Source organism: Mustelus asterias, chromosome 8 (genome assembly GCF_964213995.1).
Source record: "Mustelus asterias chromosome 8, sMusAst1.hap1.1, whole genome shotgun sequence".
Classification (NCBI taxonomy): domain Eukaryota; kingdom Metazoa; phylum Chordata; class Chondrichthyes; order Carcharhiniformes; family Triakidae; genus Mustelus; species Mustelus asterias.
This window is the reverse complement of record NC_135808.1, coordinates 2,908,168-2,930,113: the sequence shown is the minus strand read 5'-3', so window position 1 is coordinate 2,930,113 and position 21,946 is coordinate 2,908,168. Positions and strand designations below refer to the sequence as shown.

At 45.3% G+C, this 21,946-nt stretch overlaps 1 protein-coding gene across 1 annotated transcript in view; it reads right to left on the bottom strand.

Annotated features, from left to right (window-relative positions):
• Positions 1–1,696: 1,696 nt before the first annotated feature.
• Positions 1,697–21,946, bottom strand: part of LOC144496744 (cytochrome P450 2K1-like) — a 34,816-nt gene continuing 14,566 nt past the window's right edge. Inside the window, exons 5-9 of the mRNA XM_078217257.1 lie at positions 19,795–19,968; positions 15,276–15,417; positions 13,132–13,319; positions 11,904–12,045; positions 1,697–3,134 (exon numbers count right to left, since the gene is read on the bottom strand). Of these exons, the coding sequence (XP_078073383.1) occupies positions 2,941–3,134; positions 11,904–12,045; positions 13,132–13,319; positions 15,276–15,417; positions 19,795–19,968 (840 nt within the window). The 3' untranslated portion in view covers positions 1,697–2,940. The remainder of the gene's footprint in view (positions 3,135–11,903; positions 12,046–13,131; positions 13,320–15,275; positions 15,418–19,794; positions 19,969–21,946) is intronic.

The window sequence follows — 21,946 nt, the reverse complement described above, 5'->3', positions numbered from 1 at the left end:
TCAGCTCTCAGTGGACCAATCCAGTCAGTTACATTCTGTCTGCACAGCTCTGCAAGTTCATCTTCATCCCCCAGGCGTCCTCCAGGTTCTCCAGTTTCCTCTCACACTCCAAAGATGTGCAGGTTAGGGGATTAGCTATGCTAAATTGCCCCTCATTGTCAAAAGATGAGCAGGTTAGGGGGATTGGTCATGGTAAATCGCCCCTTAGTGTCCAAAGATGTGCAGATTATGTGGATTGGCCATGCTAAATTGCCCCTTAGTGTCCAAAGATGTACAGGTTAGGTGGATTGGCTATGCTAAATTGCCCCTTAGTGTCCAAAGATGTGCAGATTAAGTGGATTGGCCGTGCTATATTGCCCTTAATGTCCAAAGATGTGCAGGTTCGGTGGATTGGCTGTGATAAGTGTGTGGTGTTATGGTGATAGAGCTGCGGGGTGGTGTGGGTAAGACACTCTGCCAGAGAGTCGGTGCAGAATTGATGGGCTGAATGGCCTCCTTCTGCACTGTCGTGGTTCTATGATTTGATTATCCTTTACGGAACAGGTTCGAAAGGCTGAATAGAGTCATAGAGGTTTACAGCATGGAAACAGGCCCTTCGGCCCAACTTGTCCATGCCGCCCTTTTTTTTTAAAACCCCTAAGCTAATGCCAATTGCCCACATTTGGCCCATATCCCTCTAAACCCTTCATACCCATGTAACTATCTAAATGCTTTAAAATTGTACCCGCCTCTACGACTACCTCTGGCAGCTTGTTCCAGACACTCACCACCCTCTGTGTGAAAAAATTGCCCCTCTGGACACTTTTGTATCTCTCCCCTTCACCCTCAACCTATGCCCTCTAGTTTTAGACTCCCCTACCTTTGGGAAAAGATATTGACTATCTACCTTGTCTATGCCCCTCATTATTTTCTAGACCTCTATAAGGTCACCCCTCAGCCCCCTACGCTCCAGAGAGAAAAATCCCAGTCTATTCAGCCTCTCCTTATAACTCAATCCATCAAGTCCCGGTAGCATCCTAGTAAATCTTTTCTGCACTCTTTCTAGTTTAATAATATCCTTTCTCTAATAGGGTGACCAGAATTGCACACAGTATTCCAAGTGTGGCCTTACCAATGTCTTGTACAACTTCAACAAGACGTTCCAACTCCTGTATTCAATGTTCTGACCGATGAAACCAAGCATGCCGAATGCCTTCTTCACCACTCTGTCCACCTGTGACTCCACTTTCAAGGAGCTATGAACATGTACCCCTAGATCTCCTCCTCTGCATCTTAACATTCAATGTGATAATGGTCAGACCAGCGGTTTTTTTAATTGATGTCTGAGTGATAAATACCCCCCACTCCACCCTTCCCTCTCCTCCCCACTGCCCCCTCTTCACACAGTGCTCTGAGATCCTTTAAGCTCACCTGATACTGTAGAGGTTTGTTTTGATGTTTTACATGAAGGAGCAGCACCTCCGACAGTGCAGCATTCCCTCCGTAATGCCCCGGGAGCGTCAGCCTAGATCTTTGTTCTCAAGTCCCTGGCGTGGGACTTGATCCCTCAACCTTCTGAATCAAAGGCTGAGTCACACGCAGCGTGACGCCCGCCCTTTCAAAAGAAATACAGCAGCCCCACTTTTAATGTCTGTACAATTTATTGTAATTGGTTGGAAGGGGAGGGGAAATAATTGTCTCAGGAAATGATTAAATAGTCCCAGCAAAGGTCTCCTCCTCCTTTCTCTGTAAAATATAATTGCACGCCCACAGAATTCATAAAATGTAAATAATAAGACCGGTCTCTGGGAAGAATGTTTTCCGACCCCTGGAATAATGGGAATATTCAGACTTTTAGCCGGGCTAAACTTCCTGCCTCCCAGTTGCGAAACTGGTCAGGTTGTCAATTCTCCAGGATTGTTCTGGAGTCTCCAGGATCAAAGACCAATCTCCAGATCACAGTTTAAAACTGCGCTTCTTAATTAAAAAGGAAATCTTGGAACACTTCTCTTTATTAATGAAAGTAGTTGAAAAAAAGAACACTATTGCTCTAAGGAGAGTGGAGCATTGTGAGGATAGACATGCCAGGTGGCCGGATTGAGGTCAGATGACATTTCCAAGAATGGTGGGGGGAGGAATAGGCTGGAATATACTCCTGTTTACTCACCACCGACGCTCAGTAGCAGCAGTGTTGACTAGCTACAAGATGCACTGCAGCAACTAACCAAAGATCCTTAGACAGCACCTTCCAAACCCACGACCACTTCCATCTAGAAGGACAAGGTGGCAGATACCTGGGAACACCCCCACCTGCAAGTTCCCCTCCAAGTCACTCACCATCCTGACTTGGAAAAATATCGGCTGTTTCTTCGCAGTCACTGGGTCAAAATCCTGGAATTCCCTCCCTAACGGCATTGTGGGTCAACCCTCAGCGTGCGGTGGACTGCAATGATTCAGGAAGGCAGCTCACCATCACTTTCTCAAGGGCAACTAGGGATGGGTAATAAATGCTGGCCAGCCAGCGACGCCCATGTTCCATGAATGAATAAAATAAATCTGTATGTTAATGCAAATTCAACCCCTAATTCAATGAGTTAAAGAAGTTAAAGGGCTGCTGGAAATATTTCAATTTACTTCTGGAGTCATAGAGTCATAGAGGTTTACAGCATGGAAAACAGGCCCTTCGGCCCAACCTGTCCATACCGCCCTTTACTTGATGAACCCAATGGCAGAATTTAAGGATGACGCATTAGAATGAAATATTTTTCAACAATATTCTGTTTTATTCTGCCGTCTGGTAGTTAGTCAGAATAAAACTGATAGAAAGCACAGCGTAACAAAAGGAGTGCCAATCTGAGACAGCCTCTGTGGCATCAGGATCTTGGATGTGATTGGAACGATGCCGCCAGACACTATTAATCATCAAAGTCTTCATAATAATGTGTCTGCGTTGTGAGGATGTTAGGACTGTTGGTGGACATGAGGTGTAACACACACCTTGTGTGGCTTGGGGTTCAATATCCCTCCGACCACCGGCGTGAGGTCCAGTTCAGTCACTCCAGGCGGGGAACGCAAGTCAAACTTCTGCAGCAGAGTTACAAAGAACAGGAAGAGCTCCACCTTAGCCAGGGTCTCTCCTGGGCAAATCCTGCGACCTGTTAGACCAGAACCAGCAACAAGAGGAGGTGTTAACAATGGCCTTGGCAATGCAAATATATCTGAAAGGCAAAATACTGTCGAGGCCGGAGGAAACGGAAAATTCTGGAAGCACTCAGCAGCTTAGGTGACGTCTGGTGGAGAGGGGAGGAAGGTTTTCATTTCAGGTCACTGACTTTTCGTCAGAAGTGGAAATGATTGGAAAGGGAGCCGTTTTTAAGTAGGTACAAGAACGGGGAAAGTGGGAGCAGAGGAAAGAACAGAGGGAAGACTGAATGATCGGGCTAAAGGCAACTGACCAAAACGAACAGCAGATTCATCTCCAACATGTTGGAGTTGTTGAGTTTGAGTGTGGGCAGTGATAGAGCGGTAGTATGTGGACCCCAAAATGCATTCATGAGGCCATAGGAGAGAACAGGTCTTCAGTGGCACAGCGGTTAGCACTGCTGCCTCACAGCGCCAAGGATCCGGGTTCAATTCCGGCCTTGGATGACTGTCTGTGTGGAGTTTGCACGTTCTCCCCGTGTCTCTATGGGTTTCCTCCGGGTGCTCCGGTTTCCTCCCACACTCCAAAGATATGCAGGTTAGGTGGATTGGCCATGCTAAATTGCCGCTTCGTGTCCAAAGATGTGCAAGTTAAGTGGATTGGCCATGCTAAATTGCCTTTTAGTGTCCAAAGATGTGTAGGTTAGGGGGATTGGCCATGCTAAATTGCCCCTTAATGTCCAAAGATGTGTAGGTTGGGTGGATTGGCCATGCTAATTTGCCCCTTAGTGTCCAAAGATGTGTAGGTTGGGTGGATTGGCCATGTTAATTTGCCCCTTAGTGTACAAAGATGTGTAGGTTGGGTGGATTGGCCATGCTAATTTGCCCCTTAGTGTCCAAAGATGTGCAGGTTAGATAGATTTAGCCAAGGAAAATGTACAGGGTTATGAGGATATGGTGGGGTGGGTGGACCTGGGTAAGTTGCTCTTTTGGAGAGTCAGTGTAGATCCGATGGTCTCCTTCTGCACTGTATGGATTCTATGGCTTCTAACACCCATGTGACATGCATTTTCCTCAAGAAAACTATCTCTTACATGGAGCTGGCCTTGTACAACTGAAAATTGTGGCCAAACTGACTGCTGATTGACTTTTTTGAAGAGGTGACAAAGATAATTGATGGGGGAAGGGCTGTGGATGTAGTTTATATGGACTTTAGTGAGGTGTTTGAAAAGGTCCCACATGGCAGACTGGTACAAAAACTAAAATTACATGGGATTCAGGGTGGGCTGGCGAGGTGGATACAGAACTGACTTGGTTATACAGGATGAGAGAGTAGCGGTGGAAGAGTGTTTTTCAGAATGGAGATCTGTAGCTAGTGGTGTTCCGCAGGGATCAGTGCTGGGAGCTCTGTTCTTTATAATATTTAAATGATCTGGAGGAAAATGTGGGTGGTCTGATTAGTAAGTTTGCGGATGACATGAAGATTGGCAGAGTTGCTGATAGTGCTGGGGATAATACAACAGAATATAGATAGATTGGAGACTTGAGCACAGAAATGGCAGATGGAGTTTAATCCGGAAAAATGCGAGGTGATGCATTTTAGAGGATCAAATTTAGGTGTGAATTATATTGTAAATGGCAGAACCCTTCGGAACGTTAACATACAGAGGGATCTGGGCGTACAGGTCCACAGTTTCCTCAAAGTGGCAACACAGGTGGCCAAGGTGATTGAGAGGGTATAAGGCATGCTTGCATTCATCAACCGGGGCACTGAGTACAAGACTTGGGAAATCATGTTACAGCTATATAAAACCTTGGTTAGGCCGCATTTGGAGTATTGCGTGCAGTTCTGGTTGCCACACTGCCAGAAGGATGTGGAAGCTTTGGAGAGAGTGCAAAGAAGGTTCGCCAAGGTGTTGCCTGGTCTCGAGGGTGTTGGCTATGAGGAGAGATTGAATAAACTAGGATTGCTTTCACTGGAAAGACGAAGGTGAGGGATGACCTGATAGAGATATACAAAATTATGAGAGGCATAGACAGGGTGGATAATCAGAGGCTTTTCCCCAGGGTGAAAGTGTTAATTACAAGGGGGCATGGGTACAAGGTGAGAGGGGGAAAGTTTAAGGGAGATGTGTGGGGGAAGTGTTTCATGCAGACAGTGGTGGGTGCCTGGAACACGCTGCCAGAGGAGGGGGTGGAAGCAGGCACATTAGTAACATTTAAGAGGCATCTGGATGGGTCCATGAATAGGGAGGGAATAGAGGGATACGGACCGAGTAAGGGTAGAAGGTTTTTTTTGTTAGTTTAGTTAGGGCATCATGATCAGCACAGGCTTGGAGGGCCGAAGGGCCTGTTCCTGTGCTGTACTTTGTTTTGTGTGCAGCATGAATCAACATAAGCTCAAACAACGACAGTGCCAAAAATTCCAGTTGCAATTAATTTTGTCTGATTAATATTGATGTGTTAGTTTCTCAGACAAAGCCTTTTATGATTATTTTATAATAGACTAGAATGTTTCAAATAAATGTGTTCGCTTCTACTATCAATGTTTAGAATATAAAATTATCTGTGCTTCTGTTTCTGAATGAATTAATCATTTACTTTATGATAGTTAATTAAAAAAATTAATGCACATAAATTGATTACAACCCCATTAACTTGGATGAGTTATTTTGTAATAGTAAGTGAGAGTTAGTGGACTCAGATTGGTAGGCGGTCTGTGAGGCCTTCTGATGTTGGCAAAGATGTAAAAAATTGTAAAAATACATGAGGGAAAAAAACATTGTGTGGTCCCTTTAAAAGCCAGTGTTTCGTTTCAGTGCTTGGAGGTTTAAAATGCAAAGTACATCCAGAGTCCAAACTGAGACATTTGCATGAAAAAGTCAAGCAATAGTCTTGACAAGACAACCTGTTTTTTTAAACTTAGCCCAATCAATTTAAAGCAGGCACTCAGCTACCAGGAACCCATAAACTCTGAATTTGATGGCAACATCAGACCAATCCTATTGTAGGAAAATTGATAGGTCATCACAGGTATAAAAGAGAGTGCAGGGAGGAAAAAAACAGGAGAGCAACAGAAGAACTTTCAAGCCTCAAGAGGGAGAGAGCAGCTCTCGACCCAGCCAGCTTCAGATATCTCTGAAGAGGATGCATGATCGAACCAGCGAAAGGTACCAAATCAGAAAGAATTTACAGGCAGAGGAATCAACAGAGGAATTCCAAAAGATTCCGAAAGGCACAAAACCTGATTGTATTTTTGAGTGACTGAATTCTATTATTATATATACTTTTGCTAAATGAATGAGTGTTGTATTTATTTGAACAGCATTCCAGTAGAATCTAATTTTATTCGGAATGTTACTTGCTTAACGTTCCCTGTTAATTAAATAAATAAATTGTTAAGTGTTTATTTTAAAGTGTCAGGTATTTCTGTTAGTTACCCACTAAACATTACTGAGGAACACTTGACACTTTCTCACACACTTTTAACAGATTAAGAGGCGAGGATTCTTCTTCGGGAGATTAGGCGTTATTTCTCAAAAGAGGGTAAACCTCTGCATCGTAACACTTCTCTCCCCACTGCCTGTCCCATGGGAGGTCCATGGACAAAAAAATTGACAGCCTCTGCTTTAAAGTACCTCATTGAAATCTTGAACTTGGCTGGAACAGTACGGGAGACTGACGACAGAAAGGTCAGAATGGAGCGAGCAGTGAAAATGGCCAATGACCTGGAACTCACACTCGCACACTGCACAGAGGTGTTTAGTGCAAGGATCATTCAACTTGCCTTTGGTCTCCTTCATACGGCAAGGGATAGAAGGATGAGATGGGGATCTCATTGAAACTTATAGAATACTGAAAGGCTTGGATAGAGTGGACATGGGGAAGATTAGTTAGAGAGACTAGGATCCAAGGGCACAGCCTCAGAGTAAAGGGACGACCCTTTAAAACTGAGATGAGGAGGAATTCCTTCAGTCAGAGGGTTTGGTGAATCTATGCAATTCATTGCCACAGAGGGGCTGTGGAGGCCAGGTCATTGAGTGTATTTAAGACAGAGATAGGAAGGTTATTGATTGGTAAGGGGCTCAAAGGTTATGGGGAAAAGGCAGGAGAACGGGGTTGAGGAACTTATCAGTCATGATTGAATGGTGGAGCAAACTCGATGGGCCAAATGGCCTAATTCTGCTCCTGTATCTCACGGTCTTATGGGAAAGCTTGTAGAAGTATCTTGGTCATCAAGATTGACTAAAACAACTGGTGCTCTACATTTTACAGAAGTGTAGATTTTGAGCTGATCTGACTGAGATTTATAAGATGGTGAGGGAAGATATTGTGTCCCATTTTTAAATTCATTTACAGGATGTGGGTGTCGCTGGCGAGACCAATATTTATTACCCTCTGACAAGGTCCCTCATGGGAGGTTAGTTAGGAAGGTTCAGTCGCTAGGTATACATGGGGAGGTAGTAAATTGGATAAGACACTGGCTCAATGGAAGAAGCCAGAGAGTGGTTGTGGAGGATTGCTTCTCTAAGTGGAGCCCTGTGACTAGTGGTGTGCCGCAGGGATCGGTGTTGGGTCCATTGTTGTTTGTCATCTATATCAATGATCTGGATGATAATGTGGTAAATTGGATCAGCAAGTTTGCTGATGATACAAAGATTGGAGGTGTAGTGGACAGTGAGGAAGGTTTTCAAAGCTTGCAGAGGGATTTGGACCAACTAGAAAAATGGGCTGAAAAATGGCAAATGGAATTTAACGCAGACAAGTGTGAGATATTGCACTTTGGAAGGACAAACCAAAGAAGAATGTACAGGGTAAATGGTAGGACTCTGAAGAGTGCAGTTGAACAGAGGGATCTGGGAATACAGGTACAGAATTCCCTAAAAGTGACGTCACAGGTGGATAGGGTCGTAAAGAGTGCCTTTGGTACATTGGCCTTTATAAATCGGAGTATGGAGTATAAACGTTGGAGTGTTATGGTAAGGTTATATAAGGCATTGGTGAGGCCGAATTTGGAGTATTGTGTACAGTTTTGGTCACCTAGTTAGAGGAAGGATGTAAATAAGATTGAAAGAGTGCAGAGAAGGTTCACAAGGATGTTGCCGGGACTTGAGAAGCTGAGTTACAGAGAGAGATTGAATAGGTTGGGACTTTATTCCCTGGAGCGTAGAAGATTGAGGGGAGATTTGATAGAGGTGTATAAGATTTTGATGGGTATAGATAGAGTGAATGCAAGCAGGCTTTTTCCGCTGAGGCTAGGGGAGAAAAAAACCAGAGGGCATGGGTTAAGGGTGAAAGGAGAAAAGTTTAAAGGGAATATTAGGGGGGGCTTCTTCACGCAGAGAGTGGTGGGAGTGTGGAATGAGCTGCCGGATAAAGTGGTAAATGCGGGGTCACTTTTAACATTTAAGAAAAACTTGGACGGGTTCATGGATGAGAGGGGTGTGGAGGGATATGGTCCAAGTGCAGGTCAGTGGGACTAGGCATAAAATGGTTTGGCACAGACAAGAAGGGCCAAAGGGCCTGTTTCTGAGCTGTAATTTTCTATGGTTCTATGGTACCCATCCCTAATTGCCCCTTAAGAAAGTGGTGCTGAGCTGCCTTCTTGAGCCGCTGCAGTCCCTGAGGTGTAGGTACACCCACAGTGCTGCTATCTGAGGAAGGATGTCCTTGCTATAGAGGGAGTACAGCGAAGGTTTACCAGGCTGATTCCTGGGATGGCAGGTCTGTCATATGAAGAGAGACTAAGTGGGTTAGGATTATATTCACTGGAGTTTAGAAGAGTGAGAGGGGATCTCATAGAAACTTATAAAATTCTAACAGGGTTAGAGGGTGGATTCAGAAAGAATGTTCCCGATGGTGGGGCAGTCCAGAACTAGGGGGTCATAGTTTGAGGATAAGGGGTGAACCTTTAGGACTGAGGGTGAGGAGAAATTTCTTCACCCAGAGGATGGTAAAAGTCAGAGAGAAAGGAAAAGAAGGAGACTTTGATGGGGGTTAGATGACATAAACAGGGAAAGATTAGGCAGCGTGCCTGGAGAATAAACGCTATAGGTTCCGAATTATCCCTTCCTGTGACGTAAATACTACGTAATACGTATATCAGGCATGCAAAGATTAACGGTGGCAGGAAAAGAAATTGCAGTGAAACAGTGGGAGTGTGCAATCAAACCCGAGCAGCACAAACAACGGGGAACATCTGAGAGGCTGAACAACGCAATTATTTACACAGCATTCTGCAGAGGTGCAGAGAGATTTGAAATCCAATCATACTGAAGCAAAAAGTGATTGAAAAGTACTGGGCTTTATCTCAAGGGAGGCTGGAATACAGAGGAGAGGAAGTGATGCTTCAATTCTATAGAGGTCCACATCTGGAATATACTGTGTTCGACACTGGGCACTGCACCTCTGGAAGAATGTACCAGCTTTGAAGGGGGACGCGAATACCGATTCACCAAAATGATGCCAATGTCTCACTAATTACATTGTATGGGGATGACATTGTTAAACAGGACGTCATGGTGCAGCTTTATAAAACTTTGGTTAGGCCGCGCTTCGAGTATTGCGTTCAGTTCTGGTCGCCGTGTTACAGGAAGGATGGGGAGGCTTTGGAGAGGGTGCAGAAGAGGTTTATCAGGATGCTGCCCGGATTGGAGGGTATGAGCTATAAGGAGAGGCTGGACAAACTAGGATTGTTTCCTCTGGAGCGGCGGAGGCTGAGGGGAGACCGATAGATGTCTATAAAATAATGAGAGACATAGATAGGATTGACAGTCAGAATCCTTTTCCCAGAGTTGACGTTTCTCACACAAGGGGGCATGCACTTAAGGTGAGATGATGTGAGGGGCAAGTTTTTTTACACAGAGAGTGGTGGGTGTCTGGAACGCGCTGCCAGGGGTGGTGGGGGTGGCAAATACAATAGGGGCATTTAAGGGGCTTTTGGATAACCACATGAATATGTGATGAATAGAGGGATATGGACCGAAGGCAGGCAGAAAAGGTTTTTATTTATTAGTCACAAGTAAGGCTTACATTAACACTGCAATGAAGTCACTGTGAAATTCCCCTAGTCGCCACACTCTGGCGCCTGTTCAGGTCAATGCACCTAACCAGCACGTCTTTCAGACTGCGGGAGGAAACCGGAGCACCCGGAGGAAACCCACGCAGACACGGGGAGAACGTGCAAACTCCACACAGACAATGACCCAAACTGGGATTCAAACCCGGGTCCCTGGCGCTGTGAGGCAGCGGTGCTAACCACTGTGCCACCGTAATTTGGCATCAAGTTTGGCACAACATTGTGGGCCGAAGGGCCTGTTCCTGTGCTGTACTCTTCTATGTTCTATGTCAGTGATGGGTATTTCTCCAGCTGTAAGTGAGGACAGCTGGGACATTGGGCAGTGATAGCAGCACTGACTCTGAACTAAGGGAAACTCTCCTCAGCAAAGAAAGCAGCTGTGTCTTTGTTTTAACTTTACCAACCGGCGAGGATCCAGCTAACAAGCGATAATGAAGTAAAAGTGCTAACTTATCAGGAAAAGTCACATTAACTGGGTCTGTACTCTCTCGAGGAGAGAAGAGTTTCAGCTAATCTAATTGAGACACTTAATTGATTCACGGGTAAGTAGGGAGAAACAAGTTCCCCTTGTGGGGGAGCAGTTCAGAACAAAGAGAACAAAACTTTAAAATAAACAAGGCTGTTGAAGGATATTATGACGAACTTGGTTGAAGTCTGAAACTCTCGCCCCAAAATACTGTCGAGACAAGGTTGGCCAATTTCAAAACTGAGAATTGTTGTTAGGCAAAGGGGGGGAATAGTGGCTACATTAATAATAACACTGAGTGAAAGGGTTAACAGAGATGGTCCAGCAGAGAAACTATGCACCCAGCTTAACTGCAAAACAAACAACAAACATTGGACTGCTCGTTTTCAGACAGGGACATCGCGACACAAAGAAAGAGCCTGTCCAAATGACGAATATCACCTTCAGTTAATATAGGGAGGAGAGCTATGGAGTATGAGATTATTTATCAGCCAAGGGCTCAGTCTGGGAGAGGCCATTAAATCACACATTTAGACCTGGGATGATTGATTGCGATCTACAACCCAGACATAAGCTGGGTTGTCAAAGATAGATTGAACAATAGCCTACTAATGTAGTCAAACTTCATGCTGATTGGATATTATTATTAAGAAGGCATGTAATGATAGTGATTGGTTTTAATATCTATATCTTATGCATGATGTAACCTTAATCAATAGTTGTGAGTGGATAGAGATAACGCCTATACCTTTATTGACAAATGCCAATTATTTGTAATCGAATTTGAAACTATGTCTGCTTGTGTATTCCTGAATTCGGTACTCTGGCTGGTTACAGATTGCGACCTGTGACTTTCCAGGGTCCTCGCTATAGCTTGCATTAGAAGAGCTATTTAAGTGAACTCTGTGACTTGGTCTGGATACTTGAAGGGAACAAAGTTGTAATCAATGAAAAAGCTGAATATCAAAGCCCGCAACTGATCCTGGAACTTTCACCTCCAAAATGCAGTTGGGACTGGGTGGATCAATTGAAAATTTCAAAACTGGGTCAAAGGATATTAGGGCTCAGCAGACTAAGATGATTAAAAATTCAGACACAGATCAACCATGACTTAATTGAATGATGGAACAGGTTCAAAGGGCCTCTTAGTGTTCCTGTGTGAAAACCTCTATAGATCAGTGCAAACTATTTATGAATGTGCATTTGTTTAATGCTGTGTAACTTTGCCAGGTGAGTTACCTGTCGAGAAAGGTATGAAGGCGTCTCTCCTCACAAACTTGCCATCAGCATCCAGAAAATGGGCTGGGTAGAACTCATCAGGCTTTTCCCATTGGCTTTTATCATAAAGCACCGAGGCCAGTAAGGGAATGATGTAGGTTCCCTGCAGAGGAGAGGAAAACAATCGTCTCATGCTCACTAATGATGCAGTTTGCTGCCTTGACACCATCCTGTTAAACAATAGACAAGCTCAGAGAGACACAGGGGGTTAGAATGAACTGTGCTACCTTTCCAAATGGAGAATGGCCCCAGCCAGCACACAACAGGTAGGCCCACAGCCCATTCACGATGAATGAAATTAGACTGTTGAGCTGTGAGTGCCAGTTGGAGGTCCTCAAGGAACTCACCAGTCAAGTGGGCAGAAGGGCAGCATGGTGGCACAATGGTTAACACTGTTACTTCACAGCACCAGGGACCTGGGTTCAATTCCGGCCTCGTCTGGCTACCTGTGTTATGTTTGCACATTCTCCCCGTCTCTGCGTGGGTTTCCTCCGGGTGCTCTGGTTTCCTCCCACAGTACAAAGATTTTTTTCAATTTATTTTTTATTTTATCAGTGTCACAAGTAGGCTGACATTAACACTGCAATGAAGTTACTGTGAAAATCCCCTAGTCACCACACTCCGGCGCCTATTCCGGTACACTGAGGGAGAATTTAGCATGGCCAATGCACCTAACCCGCATGTCTTTCGGACTGTGTGAGGAAACCGGAGCACCCGAAGGAAACCCACGCAGACACAGGGAGAATGTGTAGACTCCGCACAGATAAAGACCCAAGCTGGGAACCGAACCCCGCTGTGAGGCAGCAGTGCTAACCACTGTGTCACCAGTGGATTGGCCATGCTAAATTACCCCTTGGTGTGCCAAGATGTGTAGGGATTAATGGAGTAAATGCTTGGGGTTACAGAGATAGGGTGGGGGGGTGGTGGTCTGGACAAGATGATCTGTCAGAGATTTGGTGCAGACTTGATGGGCCGAATGGCCTCCTTCTGCAGGGATTCTATGGATTCTACGATTCTAAAGTTTGGGCAGATGGACATGGTGTGGCAGATCTTGCTTTTTGTTTGTGTTTGTTAATATCAATCAAATTGGCATTTCATCATTAACCTTCGGAATACTGTAGCATGATGGGACATCTGATCCTGCCATTGGTCATTGAGACTCTTATTGCAACTAATTGACATTCTCTACCTTTGGGAGAAAATATCCCTGGAAGTTGGTGTCCATGGTGGTGGTTCGCGGGATGCCCAGAGGAGCAATGTTTGCAAATCTCTGCACCTCGTGGATAACAGCATCAGTGTAGGGCATGTGTTTCCGATCTTCCATCCTGGGAGACCGTTCGGATCCAATCACTTGGTCAATCTCTTCCTGAACTTTTCCTAGAACAGGAAAAGGTAGAAATGTGACATGGGGGCGGCGTGAATCTGGTGGCATCATGCCTGACGTTGTTACACTCACTCATTCAATGTCAACGGGAAGGAAGCCTCATGGCTGCAGTGAGCTCCCGCAATGGCTCTTTGCCTAAGCACCCCCTGGGGTACTTCCCAACTCTGAGCCCCCATTGGTCACTCAAACCATGTGACCCTCACTCTGCTGTGTTGCCCTGAAAGGGACAATCACCACATCCCTCCCCCTTTAATTCTTCGATATAATCTTCAGTAATTAACTTACTCAGTCCGAAATTCAAACTAAATGTTGGACAATGAGTTGGACAATTACAAGCCGAGACATAGAGTCAAAGATTCATAGAGGTTTACAGCATGGAAACAGGCCCTTCGGCCCAACTTGTCCATGCCGCCCTTTCTTTTTTAAAACCCCTAAGCGAATCCCAATTGCCCGCATTTGGCCCATATCCCTCTATACCCATCGTACCCATGTAACTATCTAAATGCTTTTTAAAAGACAAAATTGTACCCGCCTCTACTACTACCTCTGGCAGCTTGTTCCAGACACTCACCACCCTCTGTGTGAGTCTTTGAGGGGTTTTTCTGGTTCTTGGAGAGCAGTGTAATTCTGTAGTCTGAGATTATTCCAGATGTTAACAGGAACACCAGTAACGGGTACCTCAACTGGTGTTCCTGGCACAGGAAGCTCATCACTATTTGTTTCCATGGAGACAATCAGTTATGTTAAGTGCAGACTTTACATCCTGAAAGGTTTCCCCTGACAGATGTAAAGCTCCCTCTTCCCTTTCTCACAGACACTGAGTGAGCTGTCACATACCCTTAGTGTGAGAGCTGCTCGCTTCAGGTGAGTCAAACAGAAACGGTGGGTGGGATTTTCCAGCCCTTCCCCCCCAGTCAGGTCTTTCTGTTCCACACGCCCCCCCCCCCAACACAATGGGTGGGTTCCCTAGCGGCGAGGAACAGGTGAACCATATAAAACACCATCGACATCGGCGGGACTGGAAGATCCTGCCGGCAGCAAATGGAAAGCCATCTCTGCTGTTGACAAAGACACTGCGGTAGGCGGGGGTGGAGGGGGAAAATTTCACCCGGTTTTTGTCAGAACACAGGAACAGGAGGAGTCCATTCAGCCCCTTCGGCCTCTTCCACCATTCGTGATCTGTATCTTAACTCTATCCACCTGCCTTGGTTCCATTAGCCCCTATGCTGGCAAAAAATCTATTGATCTCTGTTTTAAAACTTTCAGTTCAATCCTAACCTCTGGTGCAGAGACAGTTTGAGATTTCCGTTACCGTTTGCATGAAGAAGATCTCCCAGGAATCACCCCTCAGTGCCCTCTTGCTTTGGTCCATCCCAGCTCTCACCAGAAGAAAGGTTCTATCTCTGTAACCTTTATAATTCAAAATGCCTCAATTTGATCACTCATTAATCTCCTATAACTCAAGGTAAACCTTGTCAACACAGCTAAAGTTTAAAGTTTATTTATTAGTGTCATAGGTAGGCTTACATTAACGCTGCGATGAAGTTACTGTGAAAATCCCCGAGTCGCCACACTCCAGCACCTGTTCGGGTACACTGAGGGAGAATTCAGCATGGCCAATGCACCTAACCAGCACGTCTTTCAGACCATGGGAGGAAACCAGAGCACCCGGAGGAAACCCACGCAGACACGGGGAGAACATGCAGACTCCATACAGACAGGGACCCAAGCTGGGAATCGAACTCTGGTCCCTGGCGCTGTGAGGCAGCAGTGCTAACCACTGTGCCACCGTGCCGCCCTAATATATCCAACCCTTTGTTGAGAGTATGGGAGCGATAGGGGGTCTTTTCCTAGGCTTTTTGAGGAAGCTGATAAGTGCATCAGAGTGAGTGAGGGAGAGCCCGACTGAGCTAGGGAAAATGAGAAAGGTAGTTGTCATTCTTTCTCACCCTGGATATCTTGGTATTTCATCATGATGTACAGAGCCCAGCGAATGGTGGTGGCAGCTGTTCCCATTCCAGCAATGAACAGGTCACTCGTTGTGATCACCAAGTTCTTTTCGTGGAAGTACGTGTCCGGATTGCCCATCTCCTTGAAAAGCAAATGGAGGGATCACATAATCAGATTAAAATATCCAATGCTGCATTTCTGTTCATCTGCAATACACATTCTGTTTTTACAGCAAAGAGCAGTACAACACGGGAACAAAGCCCAGTCCATCACGCAAACCAACCCCCCATCCATTGACTCCAGCTACACTTCCCGCTGCCTTGGAAAAGCAGCCAGCATCATCAAGTACCCCATGCACCCCGGACATTCTCTCCATCCGTCGGAAAAAAGATACATACCAACCAACTCAAGAACAGCTTCTTCCCTGCTGCTGTCAGACTTTTGAATGGACCTGCCTCGCATTAAGTTGATCTTTCTCTACACCTGAGCTATGGCTGTAACACTACATTCTGAACCCTCTCCTTTCCTTCTCTATGTACGGTATGCTTTGTCTGTATAATGTGCAAGAAACAATACTTTCACTGTATCCCAATATAGGTGGCAATAATAAATCAAATCAAATAATAAATCAAATTAAAAGCAGGCCCTTCAGCCCATCAAACCTGTGCTGACACATGATGCCTTTCTAAACTAAAGACCTTTTGCCTCTACACGGTCCGTACCCCTCTATTCCCTGCCTATTCATGTATCTGTCAAGATGCCTCTTAAACATTGCTACTGTATCTGCTGCTACCACCTTCTCTGGCAGAACATTCCAGGCACTGACCATCCCCTCTGTGTAAAATACTTGCCCCTCACATCTCCTTTAAACTTATCCTCTTTTACCTTAAATCTATGTACCACTAGTCATTGACATTTCTACGCTGGGAATCCTTCGTTACTCTGGAATGTGGATTATACTGTATACTCTGTTATCTCTGTGGGATAAGTTATTACTTTATCCCAGAGACCATTGCTCTGAATTTGAGTGATAGCACTGTATTCTCCGATACTACTGTGCGGCTGTGTGGATTGTTAAAGATAATAGCCGAGAGTTTTGTAACTGTAAAAATGTTGGAAGAGGCATCTGAACGCAGAACCGACCATTTTGGCAAGAGCCGATATGGACCAGGTCAGGACCTGTTCATGCATGTCTCGCCCCTGATTTATATAGGCAACTGCCTCCACTCAAGTTAACATTTGGTGGCCCACGTGTGTGAAACACAACATACACACGTTAGAACAGGCATGGGCAGGTCTGAACTTTGTGGTGTCCTTTGGGAGGGGAGGGTACCTTTTTGGAGGGGGGAAGGGTACTCTTTTGGATATGGACCTAGGACACCTTTGGGGAGGTCAGATGCCCTTTGAGAGATCAGTGCCCCTTGGAAGAGGTTAAGGGCCCCTTCATATTGTTAAAATTAGGCATGAATGTGCGTACAAAACGCATAAACCCATTAACTGTCAAGCTCACTGGAACTGTGAAATGTGTCAAAATGAACTCATAGAATCTTAGAGGTTTACAGCATGGAATCAGGCCCTTTGGCCCAACTTGTCCATGCTGCCTTTTTGTTTTAACCACTAAGCTAGTCAGTTGTTAAAGGCAGCTGTCAAAAGCTTCTATTTCTTAAGTAAGCTGTCAAAGGCAACTGTCAAAAGTGTCAAAATGAACTTTCAAAGGCAACTGTAAAGTTGTCATGGCATTTAAAATCCCTACCCTCTAAATCATTGCATAAAAATATCGTTGCTTACTTTTTCATTCTGGGGTCACCATTACAAGATTAGTGCTGCATGACTGGATTTCACAACCTTCCATGATCACAGTAAGGTGCCTTCCATTTCACAGTTTAATTGACAGCTCCCAATGCTGATAGACTCTGTGAAGTGGGACTATGAATTCCAATGTTTGCTTTGAGCACTTAAATGAAGAGTTGTTTGATAAGGGATAAAGCAATTGAATTAAAGGTTTGTTTTTAAAAGAATGAAGTTGAAGGAATAAATATAGTGAATGGGTTTTTATGGAGCAGAGTGTTATTTTTGTGGAACGTTACTTTATTTAATCTCAGCATGGGTCTTCAGGACTGCCCATGGTGGATACTGGATATGTTCGAATGGTAAAGACAAAGGATGATAGATGGGAGCATGGGGTGGCATGAGCTGGCATTGTTGGTATAGGCAATCTAAAAGGTTATGGGGGTGGGGGCATAGATTGGTTTGCCATTATGAAGAGTTGGGGGATGGACAGAGGTGCACAAGTTGGCATGGAGAGTATAGTGTTATGGAGAGGGTTGGCACGGAAGGCATGAGAGGTTATAGAGGGGTGGGTGGAGAGGCTTAGATTGGTATGGAGGGCATGGGGGCCATGAGGTGGGTAAAGGACATGAGGTGGCATGTGTTGGCGTGGACGGGACCTGGGTGGAGTGTGCATTGGGGGCGTGAGGTGATGACTGCTATTTTTTGTTCTATTGTTTTCTTTTTAAAGACCATAAGATATAGGAGCAGAATCAGGCCATTCGGCCCATCAAGTCTGTTCCACCATTCAATCACGGCTGATAAGTTTCTCAATCCCATTCTCCCATCTTTTCCCCGTAACCTTTGATCCCCTTCCCAATCAAGAACCTACCTATCTCTGTCTTAAATACACTGAATGCCTGAAATCTTGGACATGATGCTGGAGCAGAGGGGCCAGGCCTTCCGTTCAGCCTGCCTCTACACCCAGCAGCCCCTGCACACGTTCTAGGGGCAGTGGGCCTGACTCCCAGCGAAATCCGTCACTCCAGAATGAAAATCCCAACTACTGGGGCACATTCTCCCAGGTTGGGTTTCCAGTGTGTTAACTCTGTCCTCCTGACCAGGTAACAAAGACCCTCGGCTATGTTAACCTGAGAGGAAGCCTTGCATTTCACATGGCACCTTTCGCACCTTTCAGGACACCCCCAAACACCCAGTGAAGTATTTTTGAAGTGTGGCCACTGTTGTAATGTAGGAAATGATTTTTTTCGCAAATCAACATTTGATAAACAGAAATGTGCGAATTTCCAACCAACCTAAGCCCTTCAACCTACTCCTCCATTACCTCACATACCCTCAGTGCCAACCTATACCTCTCTACCCATCCCCGTAACACTAGACCTTCCATGCCAACTTATGCCCCTCGACCAACCCCCAACCCTTCATACCGGCACCACCTATCTATGCCCCTCCACCCACTCCCATAGCCCTTTAGAAATGTGTGAATGAGAGGGTAATCTGTTATTTGTATTTGGGAAGTGATCGAGAGATAAATATCGAATGGAATCTCCTTGCCCAGTCATCTCTTGCCATTCGCAGGGCTCCCGTTCCTGCACATGTTCCTGAACTGTGAAGTTATGAACCTGCGTGAGTACAGTCAGCATGTGCACAGTGCGTGCATGAGGGAGACGGTGGGGTGTTGTTGGACTAGCAATCCAGAGACATGAGGTAATGCTCTAGGGACCCGGGTTCGAATCCCAACTCAGCAGATGGTGAAATTTGAATTCAATAAAAATCTGGAATTAAAAGTCTAATGATGACCATGAAACTATCGTCGATTGTTGTAGAAACCCATCTGGTTCACTAATGTCCCTTTAGGGAAGGAAATCTGCTGTCCTTACCTGGTCTGGCCTACATGTGACTCCAGAGCAATGTGGTTGATTCTCAACTTCCCTGTGAAATGACCGAGCAAGCCACTCAGTACAAGAGGCAATTAGACATGGGCAACAAATGCTGGCCCAGCCAGCGACTCCCAGATCCCATGAACGAATATATTTTTAAAAAGTCTACATGGGAATGACATATAGCTCAGCACAGTGGCCCAGTGGTTAGCACTGCTGCCTCACAGCGCCAGGGACCCGGGTTCGATTCCCGGCTTGGGTGACTGTCCATGCGGAGTCTACATGTTTTCCCCGTGTCTGCGTGGGTTTCCTCCGGGTGCTCCGGTTTCCTCTCACAGACGTGCTGGTTAAGTGTGTTGGCCATGTTATATTCTCCCTCAGTGTACCCGAACAGGCGCTGGAGTGTGGCAACTAGGCGATTTTCACAGTAACTTCATTGCAGTGTTAAAGTAAGTCTACTTGTGACACTAATAAATTTAAAAAAACTAGGTAAGGTAAGAGTTTAACATTCAAAATCACGGATGAGTGAAGTTTTGGGGCCATAATCCGTGATTACTTGGGTTATCTGTCATGCTGGTGAACAGATTTGTGATAGAGGGGATCTCAAACGATGGGAGTGGGCTGCATTGCAATGGGATCATTTGTATCCACCCCACAAGGGGAGATGGAGCCCCAGTTTAACATTGTGTACAGTAGGCAGCACCTCTGGCAGTGGGGCACTCCCTCAGTTCTGCTTGGATTACCAGCCTGGATTATGTGCTCAAGTCTTGACTGCCGGACTCAGACAGGAGGTGTTGATTATCATTGTACTTGCCCCTTTTTAGTGACTGGATGTATGTTATGAACCTACCTCTTGCTGTTTGACGAAGTACGTATCAATGAAGCTCCTAATATCGTTCTCATTCAACTCCTGCTGTTTAACCCTGATGATGTTCTTCAGGCATGTCTTCAGCATCTCAAATTGCCTGCAAATCTCTTTGTGACTTCCAGGTAGAAACCTCAGAAATGGATAAGCATTAAACACCTGCCAAACATTCGATTAAACCATCAGTTGCTGGCAAAGTGATTCAGTAAGAATAACAGATCATAGCTTCCAAGCTAAGTGTTTGCACAAAGGGGGGAAAATCAGGAGATATTAAAATATCATTAGCAACAATGTTGATCTAACATCGCTTGAACCTGGAAATTATGATGTACAATGATGTCGGATCACAGTTTCAACTGTTTACCATATACATAGACGATCTGGAGGAGGGGACCGAGTGTAGGGTAACAACGTTTGCGGATGATACAAAGATGAGTGGGAAAGCGAATTGCGTGGAGGATGCGGAAAGTCTGCAGAGAGATTTGGATAGGCTAGGTGAGTGGGCGAGGATCTGGAAGATGGAGTATAACGTTGACGAGTGTGAGGTTATCCACCTTGGAAGGAATAATAGTAAAATGGACTATTATTTAAATGGTGAAAAATTACATCATGCTACTGTGCAGAGGGACCTGGGGGTCCTTGTGCATGAATCGCAAAAACTCAGTTTGCAGGTGCAGCAGGTGATCAAGAAGGCAAATGGAATCGCAAAGGGGATGGAGTATAAAAGCAGGGAGGTCTTGCTGCAATTGTTCAAGGTACTGGTGAGGCCGCAACTGGAGTACTGTGTGCAATTTTGGTCCCCTTATTTGCAGAAGGATGTATTGGCCTTGGAGGGAGTACAGAGAAGGTTCACCAGGTTGATACCGGAGATGAGGGGGTTAGGTTATGAGGAGAGATTGAGTAGATTGGGCCTGTACTCGTTGGAGTTGAGAAGGCTGAGGGGAGATCTTATAAAGACATATAAGATAATGAAGGGGCTCAACAGGATAGAGGCAGAGAGATTCTTTCCACTTAGAAAGGAAACAAGAACTAGAGGACACAGCCTCAAAATAAGCGGGAGTCAGTTTAGGACAGAGTTGAGGAGGGACTTCTTCTCTCAGAGGGTAGTGAATCTCTGGAATTCTCTGCCCATTGAAGCAGTGGAGGCTACCTCATTAAATATGTTTAAGTCACAGGTAGATAGTTTTCTGATCAATAAGGGAATTAAGGGTTATGGGGATCAGGCGGGTAAGTGGAACTAAACCACTATCAGATCAGCCATGATCTTATTGAATGGCGGGGCAGGCTCGAGGGGCTAGATGGCCTACTCCTGCTCCTATTTCTTATGTTCTTATGTTCTCCTGTTAACAAAATCGTTAACTCACTTATTTTAAATTATTTGGGCACTGTGGCACGGTGGCACAGTGGTTAACACTGCCGCCTCACAGTGCCAGGGACCTGGGTTCGATTCCCGGCCTTGGGTCACTGTCTGTGTGCAGTTTGCACATTCTCCCCGTGTCTGCATGGGTTTCCTGATGTGCTGGTTAGATGGATTGGCCGTGATAAATTCTCCCTTAGTGGCCCAAAAGGTGTAGGATAGGTGGATTGGCCATGCTAAATTCTCCCTTAGTGTCAGGGGGATTAGCAAGGTAAATACATGGGGTTATGGGGATAGGGCCAGGGTGGGATTGTGGTCAGTGTAGGCTTGATGGGCTGAATGGCCTCTTTCTACACTGTACAATTCTATGATGCTATGAAATGGCCTAACACTCCTGTTCTTGCACCCAATACTTCAAAGTGTTTAAATTCATACTTCACAACACACAGGATTAATTAGGAAGAACACAGGGACAAGGATTAGGCCGTTCAGCCACCCGAACCTGTTCTGCCATTCCCTTAGATCACGGATCATTTGTAAAGTGGAAATTGACAATGTGAAGTGGGAAAGTTAGCCAGCTATTGCACACCTTGCCTGACTCTCTCCTCCACTGACTTGAACAGAAAGGGGAATCTCACCCGGTTGCATAAACATGATGGCTAATTCAACGTTATCAATGTTACATCATCACCCAATGGGAAATTAGCCCAATCATCTCTGGCAATGCACAATTCTGGCACCACGACGCAGTTTAATTAAATTGAATGTAATTCTTACAGG